The sequence below is a fragment of the Sciurus vulgaris genome (assembly GCF_902686455.1).
Source record: "Sciurus vulgaris genome assembly, chromosome: 5".
NCBI lineage: Eukaryota > Metazoa > Chordata > Mammalia > Rodentia > Sciuridae > Sciurus > Sciurus vulgaris.
The window spans coordinates 141,777,650-141,789,990 of record NC_136465.1 but is presented as its reverse complement, the minus strand read 5'-3'; the positions used below and the strand labels follow the sequence as shown (position 1 = coordinate 141,789,990).

Here is a 12,341-nt window from a genome sequence, read left to right as displayed (position 1 = left end):
CAGACCAATATCCTTAATGAACATTGACGCAAAAATTCTCAACAAAATTTTAGCAAATCACATACAAAAATATATTAAAAGATAGTAGTGCACCACGATCAAGTGGGTTTTATCCCAGGGTTGCAAGGTTTGTTCAACATCCGGAAATCAATAAATGTCATTCACCATATCAACAGACTTAAAAGGTAAGAATCACATGATTATTTCAATAGATGCAGAAAAAGCATTTGATAAAATACTGCATCCCTTCATGCTCAAAACACTAGAAAAAATTGGGGTAGTGGGAACAGTCCTTAACATTGTAAAGGCCATCTACGCTAAGCCCATGGCCAATATCATTCTAAATGGTGACAAACTGAAAGCATTCCCCCTAAAAACTGGAACAAGGCAGGGATGCCCTCTTTCACCACTTCTGTTCAACATTGTCCTTGAGTCTCTAGCCAGAGCAATTAGACAAACCAAAGAAATTAAAGGGATACGAATTGGAAAAGAAGAACTCAAACTATCCCTGTTCGCTGATGACATGATTATATATTTAGAGGAACCAGGAAATTCGACCAGAAAACTCTTAGAAATCATAAGTGAATTCAGTAAAGTAGCAGGTTACAAGATCAATGCTCATAAATCCAATGCATTTTTATACATAAATGATGAATCTTCAGAAAGAGAAATTAGGAAAACTACCCTATTCACAATAGCCTCGAAAAAAATAAAATACTTGGGAAACAAACTCACAAAAGAGGTGAAAGACCTCTACAATGAGAACTACAGAACACTAAAGAAAGAAACTAAAGGAAACCTTAGAAGATGGAATGATCTCCCATGTTCTTGGATAGGCAGAATTAATATTGTCAAAATGGCCATACTACGTAAAGTGTATACAGATTCAATGCAATTCCAATTAAAATCTGAATGATGTACCTTACAGAAATAGAGCAAGCAATTATGAAATTCATCTGGAAGAATAAAAAACCCCGAATAGCTAAAGCAATCCTCAGCAGAAAGAGTGAAGCAGGGGGGATCGCAATACCAGATCTTCAACTCTATTACAAAGCAATAGTAACAAAAACGGCATTTTATTGGTACCAAAATAGACAGGTAGATCAATGGTACAGAATAGAGGACATGGACACAAACCCAAATAAATACAATTTTCTCATACTAGACAAAGGGGCCAAAAATATGCAATGGAGAAAAGATAGCCTCTTCAACATATGGTGCTGAGAAAACTGGAAAATCATATGCAACAGAATGAAACTAAATCCCTATCTCTCACCCTGCACAAAACTCAACTCAAAATGGATCAAGGACCTCGGAATCAGACCAGAGACCCTGCATCTTATAGAAGAAAAAGTAGGTTCAAACCTTCAACTTGTTGGCTTAGGATCAGACTTCCTTAACAGGATTCCCATAGCACAAGAAATAAAAGCAAGAATCAACAATTGCGATAGATTCAAACTAAAAAGCTTTCTCTCAGCAAAGGAAACTATCAGTAATGTGAAGAGAGAGCCTACAGAGTGGGAGAATATCTTTGCCACTCATACTTCATATAGAGCGCTAATTTCCAGAATTTATAAAGAACTCAAAAAACTATACACCAAGAATACAAATAATCCAATCAACAAATGGGCTAAGGAAATGAAGACACTTCACAGAAGAAGATGTACATGCAATCAACAGATATATGAAAAAATGTTCAACATCTCTAGTAATAAGAGAAATGCAAATCAAAACTACCCTAAGATTTCATCTCACCCCAATTAGAATGGCGATTATCAAGAACACAAGCAACAATAGGTGTTGGCGAGGATGTGGGGAAAAAGGTACACTCATACATTGCTGGTGGGGCTGCAAATTAGTGCAGCCACTCTGGAAAGCAGTATGGAGATTCCTCAGAAAGCTTGGAATGGAACCACCATTTGACCCAGCTATCCCACTCCTTGGCCTACACCCAAAGGACTTAAAATCAGCATACTACAGAGATACAGCCACATCAATGTTCATAGCTGTTCAATTCACCATAGCCAGATTGTGGAACCAACCTAGATGCCCTTCAGTTGATGAATGGATAAAGAAACTGTGGCATATATATACAATGGAATATTACTCCACCATGAAGAATGATAGAATTATGGCATTTGCAGGCAAATGGATGAAATTGGAGAATATCATGCTAAGTGAGATAAGCCAATCTCAAAAAACTAGAGGACGAACGATCTCGCTGTAAGCGGATGAGGACATATAATTGGGGCTAGGAGGGGTTAGCGTTAGGGTTAGGGTTAGGTTTAGGGTTAGGGATAAGGAGGGTGGTAAGAATGGAGGACGGAAGGACTGTATAGAAAAGGTGGGAAGGATGGGGTAGGGAAAAAAATAACAGAATGAATCAAACAACATTACCCTATTTAAATTTATGATTACACAAATGGTATGCCTTGACTCCATGTGCAAACAGAGAAACAATATGTATCCCATTTGTTTAAATAATAAAAAAAGTAAAAAACGAAGAATCATATGATTATTTCAATAGATTCTGAGAAAGCATTTGATAAAGTACAGCACCCCTTCATGCTTAAAACACTAAGAAAAATAGGAATAGTAGGAACATACCTCACATTGTAAAGGTTATCTATGCTAAGCCCATAGCCAATATCATTCTTAATGGAGAAAAACTGAAAGCATTCCCTCTAAAAATTGGAACAAGACAGGGATGCCCTCTTTCACCACTTCTATTGAACATCATCTTTGAAACACTAGCCAGAGCAATTAGATAGATCAAAGAAATTAAAGGGATACAAATAGAAAAAGAAGAACTCAAGTTGTCATAATTTGCCCATGACATGATTCTATATTTAGAGGATGCAAACCACTAGAAAACTTCTAGAACTAATAAATGAATTCAGCAAAGTAACAGGACATAAAATCAATATGCGTAAATCTATTGCATTTCTATTCATAAATAATGAATCCTTTGAAAGTGAAATTAGGAAATCCATTCCATTCACAATAACCTCAAAAAAAATAAAATAAAATACTTGGGAATCAATCTAACAAAAGAGGTGAAAGACCTCTACAATGAGAACTACAGAACACTAAAGAAAGAAATTGAAGAAGACCTTAGAAGATGGAAAGATCTCCCATGTTCTTGGACAGGCGGATTTAATATTGTCAAAATGGTCATTCTACCAAAGGCACTATACAGATTCAATGTAATTCCAATTAAAATTCCAATAATATTCCTCATAGAAATAGAGAAAGCAATCATGAACTTCAACTGGAAGAATAAGTAACCTCAAATAGTCAAAACAATTCTGAGCAAGAAAAGTGAAGCAGGAGGCATCACAATACCAGAGCCTACACTATACTACAGAGCAATAGTAACAAAAACAGCATGGTATCGGCACCAAAATAGACAGGCAGACCAATGGTACAGAATAGAAGACACAGAGATGAACCCACATAAATACAGTCACCTCATATTAGACAAAGGAGCCAAAACATGCAATGGAGAAAAGATAGCCTGTTCAACAAATGGTGCTGGGAAAACTGGAAGTCCACATGCAATAAAATGAAATTAAACCTCTACCTCTCACCCTGCACAAAACTCAACTCAAAATGAATCAAGTACTTAGGAATTAGGTGAGAGATCTTGTACCAAATAGAAGACAAAGTAGGCCCAATTCTTCATGTTGGCTTAGGATCAGACTTCCTTAACGAGACTCCCAAAGCACAAGAAATTAAAGCAAGAGTCAATAAATGGGATGAACTCAAACTAAAAAGCTTTTTCTCAGAAAAGGATTCAAACAATAATGTGAAAAGAGAGCCTACGTAGTAGGAGAAAATCTTTTCCACATGCATGTAAGATAGAGCACTTATCTCCAAACTTTATAAAGAACTTACAAAACTTTACACCAAAAATACAAAGAACCCAATCAATAAATGGGATGAGGAACTGGACAGACACTTTACAGAAGAAGACATACAGGCATTAATAAATATATGAAAAAGTGTTCAATATTTCTAGTAATTAGAGAAATGCAAATTAAAACAACTCTAAGATTTCATCTTACTCCAATTAGAATGACTATTATCAAGAATATAAACGGTGATCCAAGATGGCGGACTAGAGGGTGACTGCATCTCCAGTCGCTCCAGAACCCAGGATTCAGGAAGGGGAGGCATTTAGAGACCGGGACTGAAATAGAGACTCGGGGTGAGTCTCCCCCACCTGGTGAAGCGGTGAAGCGCTGCCCGGGCAGCAATCCCAGATTCGGGTGGCTTATTAAAGTCAAAATGGCCATTCTACCTAAAGTGCTATACAGATTCAATGCGATTCCAATTAAAATCCGAATGACGTACCTTACAGAAATAGAGCAAGCAATTATGAAATTCATCTGGAAGAATAAGAAACCCAGAATAGCTACAGCAATCCTTAGCAGAAAGAGCGAAGCAGGGGGGATCGCAATACCAGATCTTCAACTCTATTACAAAACAATAGTAACAAAAACGGCATGGTATTGATACCAAAATAGACAGGTTGATCAATGGTACAGAGTAGAGGACAGGGACACAAACCCACATAAATACAATATTCTCACACTAGACAAAGGTTCCAAAAATATGCAATGGAGAAAAGATAGCCTCTTCAACAAATGGTGCTGAGAAAACTGGAAAACCATATGCAACAGAATGAAACTAAATCCCTATCTCTCACCCTGCACAAAACTCAACTCAAAATGGATCAAGGACCTCGGAATCAGACCTGAGACCCTGCATCTTATAGAAGAAAAAGTAGGTTCAAACCTTCAACTTGTTGGCTTAGGATCAGACTTCCTTAACAGGACTCCCATAGCACAAGAAATAAAAGCAAGAATCAACAATTGCGATAGATTCAAACTAAAAAGCTTTCTCTCAGCAAAGGAAACTATCAGTAATGTGAAGAGAGAGCCTACAGAGTGGGAGAATATCTTTGCCACTCATACTTCATATAGAGCGCTAATTTCCAGAATTTATAAAGAACTCAAAAAACTATACACCAAGAATACAAATAATCCAATCAACAAATGGGCTAAGGAAATGAAGACACTTCACAGAAGAAGATGTACATGCAATCAACAGATATATGAAAAAATGTTCAACATCTCTAGTAATAAGAGAAATGCAAATCAAAACTACCCTAAGATTTCATCTCACCCCAATTAGAATGGCGATTATCAAGAACACAAGCAACAATAGGTGTTGGCGAGGATGTGGGGAAAAAGGTACACTCATACATTGCTGGTGGGGCTGCAAATTAGTGCAGCCACTCTGGAAAGCAGTATGGAGATTCCTCAGAAAGCTTGGAATGGAACCACCATTTGACCCAGCTATCCCACTCCTTGGCCTATACCAAAGGACTTAAAATCAGCATACGACAGAGATACAGTCACATCAATGTTCATAGCTGTTCAATTCACTATAGCCAGATTGTGGAACCAACCTAGATGCCCTTCAGTTGATGAATGGATAAAGAAACTGTGGCATATATATACAATGGAATATTACTCCACCATGAAGAATGATAGAATTATGGCATTTGCAGGCAAATGGATGAAATTGGAGGATATCATTATAAGTGAAATAAGGCAATCTCAAAAAACTAAAGGACGAATGATCTCGCTGATAAGCGGATGAGGACATATACGGGGGTGTAGGAGGGGTTAGCATTAGGGTTAGGGTTAGGTTTAGGGTTGGGGATAAGGAAGGTGGTAAGAATAAAGGAAGGAAGGACTGTATAGAGGGAAAAGAGGGGTGGGAGGGGTGGGGGGGAAGGGGAAAATTAACAGAATGAATCAAACAACATTGCCCTATGTAAATTTATGATTTTTAATTAAAATAAATAAAAAATAAAATAAACTATGAATTTTACTAATAGTTTTATACAATATTGTTTTGTTATTTTTAACAAATATATTATAGTCATGTAAGATGTTAAGATAGTATAAGCTATATGTTCAGAGCAAACGTATAATGTGGAAACTGTTTTGTAAACCCAATTTTTCAGTAAATGCAAAACTTATATAAACTGAAGTCTATTTATACAAAATAAATTGAGAAAATGTTGCTTCTAATTTGAAAAAAAAAGAATATAAACAATAATAAATGTTGGCGTGGATGTGGGGAAAAAGGCACACTATTACATTGCTGGCAGAGTTGCAAATTGGTGCAGCATATCTGAAAATCAATGTGCAGAATCCTCAGAAAACTTGGAATGGATCCACCTTTTGATCCAGTTATCCCACTCCTTGGTTTATACCCCAAAGGACTTAAAATTAGCATGCTACAGTAACACAACCACATCAATGTTTATAGCAGCTCAGTTCACAATAGGTAGATTGTGAAACCAACCTAGATGCTCTTCAACAGATGAATGGATAAAGAACTGTGGTATATATACACAATGGAGTATTATTCAGCCATAAAGAATAATATGGCATTTGCAAATAAATGAATGGAATTGGAGAATATCATGCTAAGTTAAATAAGCCAATCCCAAAACACCAAAGTCTGAAATGTTTTCCCTGATAAGTGAATGATGATATATAATGGGGGTAGGGGGTGGGGAGTGAGATAAGAATGGAGGAACTGTAGATTAAGTAGAAGGAAATGAGAGGGAGGGTACGAAAAATGGTGGAATGAGACAGCCATCATTACCCTATGTACATGTATGATTACACGAATGGTATGAATCTACATCATGCACAACCATAGAAACAAAATGATGTACCCCATCTGTGTACAATGAATCAAAATGCAGTCTGTAAAAAAATAAATAAATAAATAATTTCAAAAAAAGATTTGAATCAAATCTCTTGTTTTTATTTGGTTCTCTGGTTCACTCTTTTGAATGCCAAGTTCAAATGCTATTTTTTGTTTGCTTTGTAGTACCTGGGATCAAACCCAGGGCTTCATGCACACTAGGCAAATACTCTACCACAGAGCAACAGCTTCAGCCTGCAAACTCCTTACTTGATGCATCAGTATAGCCTTCTGACATATAAAAGTTAAAATGAGATCTGATGTGTAAGAGGTGGGGGAAATATGGGTGAGGAACAAAGCATCAGAGAGCAGGAATATGCAGCAAAAGACTTCAAACCACAGATCGGGAGTATGACAACTGTAAAAAGGGGAAAGGAAGGAGGAATTGAGTAAAGAAGCTTGGATTTCAGGGAATTTCAAACCCTCAGCTGGCTGCTGGAGAGATCCCAAGCAAAAGTCTCAGTTAGTGAAATCCAGTTTGGGGCATTACTACTAACTTAATGAAGCTACTAATTCATTATTCCATGTCACCAATAAAATCATGCATATTATTAGAGAAAATTATTTCTTTAGAACTCTTTAACACTCCCACCATGGTCATATAAATTCTCTAGAATAATAGTAAGTCTGCCTGCCTTAGTTAAGGAGTGAAAATCAGAATCACCTTGACATGGGTAGTTTTGTTAAGGCCTAAAAATAATGAGTCTATTGCTATCTGCATGCTTGCACATCTGTCTGTCACTGAATCACAAAGAGTAATTAAGATGGTATGGCTTCTTCTCTTCTTTATGAATTCATTTTGTGAAGTAACTGAGGGTTTTTAAGACTTTATATACTTGTACATTCCAAAATACAGACTTTATAAGTTAAAATCAGTTAATAATTGTAAATATTATTATAGCTGTACCAGTCATTGATGAAAAAATAAAATTTAAGAATTCCTCTAACAGTGAATATTTCTTATTCTGGATAACACAAATTTCCAGGTACTCGCTTAAGGGTTTGTCAAAGATAATCTCTCTTAACCCTCACAACTGTCTGTGAGTAGAACTGGTGTGCTCCATTTCACAGGCTTAAAGAAGTGAAGAAACTTTCCCAAAGTCAAATAGATACCAAGTGGCCAATTCAGGATTCATTCCCAGGAGGTTAATCCTAAACCCAGCCAAATGCTGGCACTTTTACTCACTGTTCTCTGTTTTCCCTGCCAAAGATTGAGAAAAGTTACTTTTTGCTTTAGAAAGAGAAGTTTTGGGTGGAATTCGCCTCAAGGTCCAAATACTTGAATTCCATCGTTGTTTTAAATTTCTCTGAAATTTTTATTGCAAATTTTTAGAGAGATGGGATAATCAATTGTTCAATTTCAGTCTCTGGCTGAGTGGCCCTAAATTCCTCTTAACACCCTTTCTTGGGTTTTGGGGGTCATTTTGAGGGAGGCAAATTTTAGTTTATTTTCTATAAAAGGTAGCTTCCAGGATAATGAACCAATAGACCTACTTTATAGTCAACATCATAAAGTTGATTGGTATATAGTAAAAACATTTGATTAACTGAAAAATAATTCATGATAAATCTGTCAAGAAATCTAAATACAACTAGTCAAAGTCTAGGCATAGACAATTTGAACAAGTTTTCTTCTTAATGAAAAGAAAATTCAGACTATGAAATCGGTCTTTGGCCGGATGCAATGGTGCTTGCCTATAATCCCAGCAGCTCAGGAGACAGGCAGGAGGATCATGAGTTCGAAGCCAGCCTCAGCAACTTAGTGAGGCACTAAGCAACTTGATGAGACCCTGTCTCTAAATAAAATACAAAATAGGGCTGGCATGTGGTTCAGTGGGGTTAAGCACTCCGGGGTTCAATCCCTGCTAACAACAACATCAACAAAAATTGTCTTTGAAAATTTATAGCAAAAGAAGTAGAAGATAAAAGGTGGGCATGCTTTTTAACATGGTAATCAATGTCATTATTCAGACATTTTAATTCTACCTTTAAATAAGCATGTATTAAGTAATGATTATTAATAACAAATATCATTACTTAATATATGCTTGTTATATACATATATATCCTTTAAAGACTTGCCTTATCCTTAATTTTAGTGTGGAATTCAAATTATAAGCAAGTATTCATTGATAAAGAAAACAGCATTTTATATGAAAGTGGCTCATGTAGTACCTTTGATATCCATGGTTATCCTCATCTGAACTTTTGGCCCTGCACCAGCACTATTGATTGCATAAACCTAAAACAAAGATACATTTCGTTACTATTATCAAGTTCTTTCTTATGTGTATATATAACAGGACAGGGTGATATATAATTTTAAAAATGATTCCTCTTTTAAAAACAATTGTAGCCTATTGTATTTCTTTTACCCACTCAAATGAATATAATGTATGTAAAAATAACACGAACAAGGAAGTATTTCTTAATAACCAATATGTTGGTACTAAGCCCTGAGAACAAAGGCAGTGACCTTAACAGCCCATTCACAGAGACCAGGAAGACTGTGGCTTCCATTTGAACCCGGAAGAGGACAACAGAAAAGTCACTCCAACTACACCCTCTTCATCTATTTTAACATCTGTTCCTGATCTCAGTAGCTAGGAAACTCTGGTCTCCTGTAAGTCCACATCCAAGATCTCCCTTTTTTGCTTTTGTGAGATGAAATCCTATTCCTCCAGCCTCCCGTTTTCCTGTATTAAATCATCCCTCTGAAAGTTGGCCTTTATGCCCTTCTTCACCCCTGCCCTGAAGTATCTGATGCTATAACCTGTGTAATGCAGCATATACACATAAAGCATTTCTGTTTGTATACTCAGAGGGTGATTTACACAAATGTGAAGGCTTTCAATTAACTCTGTGCTTATGGAGCTGTGGAACTGAAATTTTTCTCCCTTCACTTTCATCTTACTATAAAATAAAAGAAAAAAACTATTTTTGGCCAACTTCATTGTACTTGGTAAACACAATTCAGTATAGAATGTGTTTATTAGAATTAGTTAATTTTATACATTAGTGGCCCATCCTTTCATCCTATCCATATTTTGAAAATGTTTTCATTGGATTAAAATTATATGATGTGATAAATAAACCAAGTTCATAAGACATGGGCTTAAAATGAATAAAGAAATATTTATTGGTGTCTATGAATTTAAAAAAGGAAGTATTTAAAATGAAAATGATATAGCATGCTTCATTGTTTTTATTTCTTTATAGTACAGTATAATATATAAGTAAGTTAATAAGTGAAAGAGTTGGGCAGTGATTCTCAAATAGCAGTGTTTAAAGAAGTCATCTGTAAACCTTGCTGAATGCAAATATTTAGATTTTACTTCAGTAGGTCAGTACAGGTACCACTGTTACACATTTCTAACAAATAGTCAAGGTGCTAAGGATGCTTTATATTGCACTTTGCAAGTAGTGCAAACAGTATTTGCAAACAGTTACAGGATTTTAAGATTTTTCTTTAAATCATAAATTTGTTATACATTGTTTTAATTCCTTTTTTCTTTCCTATTCAAATATCAAACAGAGATAACAATAATTACCGACAACAACTATAAATATTTAATGTGCACAAAAATCCTAGGGAGTTGTTCGCTATTCCTATTATCCATTTTTTACATAAGGAAACGGAGGCACAGATTTGATGAAGCTGCCAGATACAGAATACAGAAGTGAATCCAGGTCAGTTTGTTCTCTCAATCACCATCCTTCCCGTAGTGGATTTTTCACAATGGTGGTCCACTTAATAGCATGTGCAACAATAATCTTAACAAGACAGACTATATAATGATATCAGATTAAAGCAAGGGAATAAATAAATATAAGGATGCATATTCATTATATATACACACAAATTATTAACAATATTCTTATAATCAAACTTAGAACTGGTTGGAGGATTAATTTCAATCGTACTTATAGGTTTAGGTGAATTCTATGTTGCTTAAAAGATAATTTTTTGCTGAACCAAATAATTCTATTTGAAATTCTGATACAAAAATAAATAAAGGATGAAATGAATTTTGTGTATGTGCCTGTGCACATGTATATGAACCCACATATACATTTATGCTACATATAAACAGTTATTTCTGTCCTTTGCCTTTCAAATTTGCTTTTACATTTTCATTTATAATCACACATAAATGGTTTTCTTTCGGGGAAGAATTTTTAATTTATATTTTACTGCTTTTCTACCTTTAATATGCATTTTCTTTCTCTTTTTATTCTGGATGTTCAATATTATTGTGCAAACCTTTCACTTATCTACATATTTTAATAATACATGCTGCATTGTAATAGGAAATAAGCAATGTCATCCCTCTAAATCTATTTTTCTCACAAAAAAGATGTGGGAAATGCAATATATAAACAAAACACAATATTTTTGAATGCTGAGTTTGCATTTAGGTAAACAAGTAAAAGTTGTGGAAGCTTACACTGATATTATATGTATGTCCACCTTTTAGTCCTTCTAACATTGCAATGACAGATGTGTCCGTTTTCTGGATGATACTGAGGTTATGAATCTGAACAGCTGTGGGATCATCTTCTCGGTAAACCAGTGCTTGATATACTTGGATATTTCCATTAGGTTGAGAAGGAGGAAGGAATGTTAGCTGAAATTTTGTAACTTCATCTGGTATCTTCTGAAATGTCATGTTGTTAGGTGGATCCTTGGGTGCTAAAATAAAATATTTTACAATTAAAAGATTTTAAATGGGTTCTTTTTGATCTCCTTATGAAATTTATTTGCTTCAAATTTGTTTTTAAGAGTATTATAAGAATTAGTTAAACCATAATTTATGGAAAAGAGCAAAATGTATCATGGAATCATTGACATTTGCAGTTCACAGAAACTATAACGGTGATCCAAGTTGTTTGCTTATTTTGCCTTTCAAATGCATTAATTTTTATTTTTATGCAGAACATGTTTCTCTGACTTTAAAACTATTTATTTGTTTATGGCAGTGCTGGAGATCAAACCTAATTTTTTTATTTTAGAACAATATAGATTCACTCTATAGGAAGTGGCCAAAATAGTATATAGTACCATATGTAATCTTCCCCCAGCTTTCCCCAGTGGTAACATCTTATGTAACCACAGTTCAGTATCAAACCAGGAAACTGACTGATATAATGTTGTTCACTAGATTAGAGATTATATTTTGACTTTTTTTTTTTTTAGTGCTGGGGACTGAATTCAGGGCCTCACACATGACAGACAAGTGCTCTACCACTGAGCTACATCCCCAGTTCTAGATGACAGATTTTATTCTGATTTCACCATTTTTTAAGCTTTTGTGCATGTGTGTACTTCTACACAAATTTATCCCGAGTGTGGATTCTATAATGGCCACCTCAAACAAGAAATGAAACTACCCCATCATTCTTAAGAAACCCCCTCCTATTACTCCCTTGTATTTACACTACACTCCACTCTCCAAAACACAATCTTTCTCCATTTCTGTTGCTTTGTCATTTTGAGAATCATGATCACATAGTGCTCTTGAGGTCCACTGGTGTTGCTGTAGGTA

The 12,341-nt window shown here is 35.3% G+C and overlaps 1 protein-coding gene across 5 annotated transcripts in view; it reads right to left on the bottom strand.

The window, feature by feature from the left end:
• PTPRQ (protein tyrosine phosphatase receptor type Q) overlaps window positions 1–12,341 on the bottom strand; it is a 216,113-nt gene that overhangs the window by 63,581 nt on the left and 140,191 nt on the right. For all 5 annotated transcript variants that reach the window (XM_079140697.1, XM_079140699.1, XM_079140698.1 and 2 more), the window contains 2 exons: window positions 11,244–11,488; window positions 8,971–9,037 (listed from right to left, as the gene is read on the bottom strand). In XM_079140697.1, coding sequence (XP_078996823.1) covers window positions 8,971–9,037; window positions 11,244–11,488 — 312 coding nt within the window. The remainder of the gene's footprint in view (window positions 1–8,970; window positions 9,038–11,243; window positions 11,489–12,341) is intronic.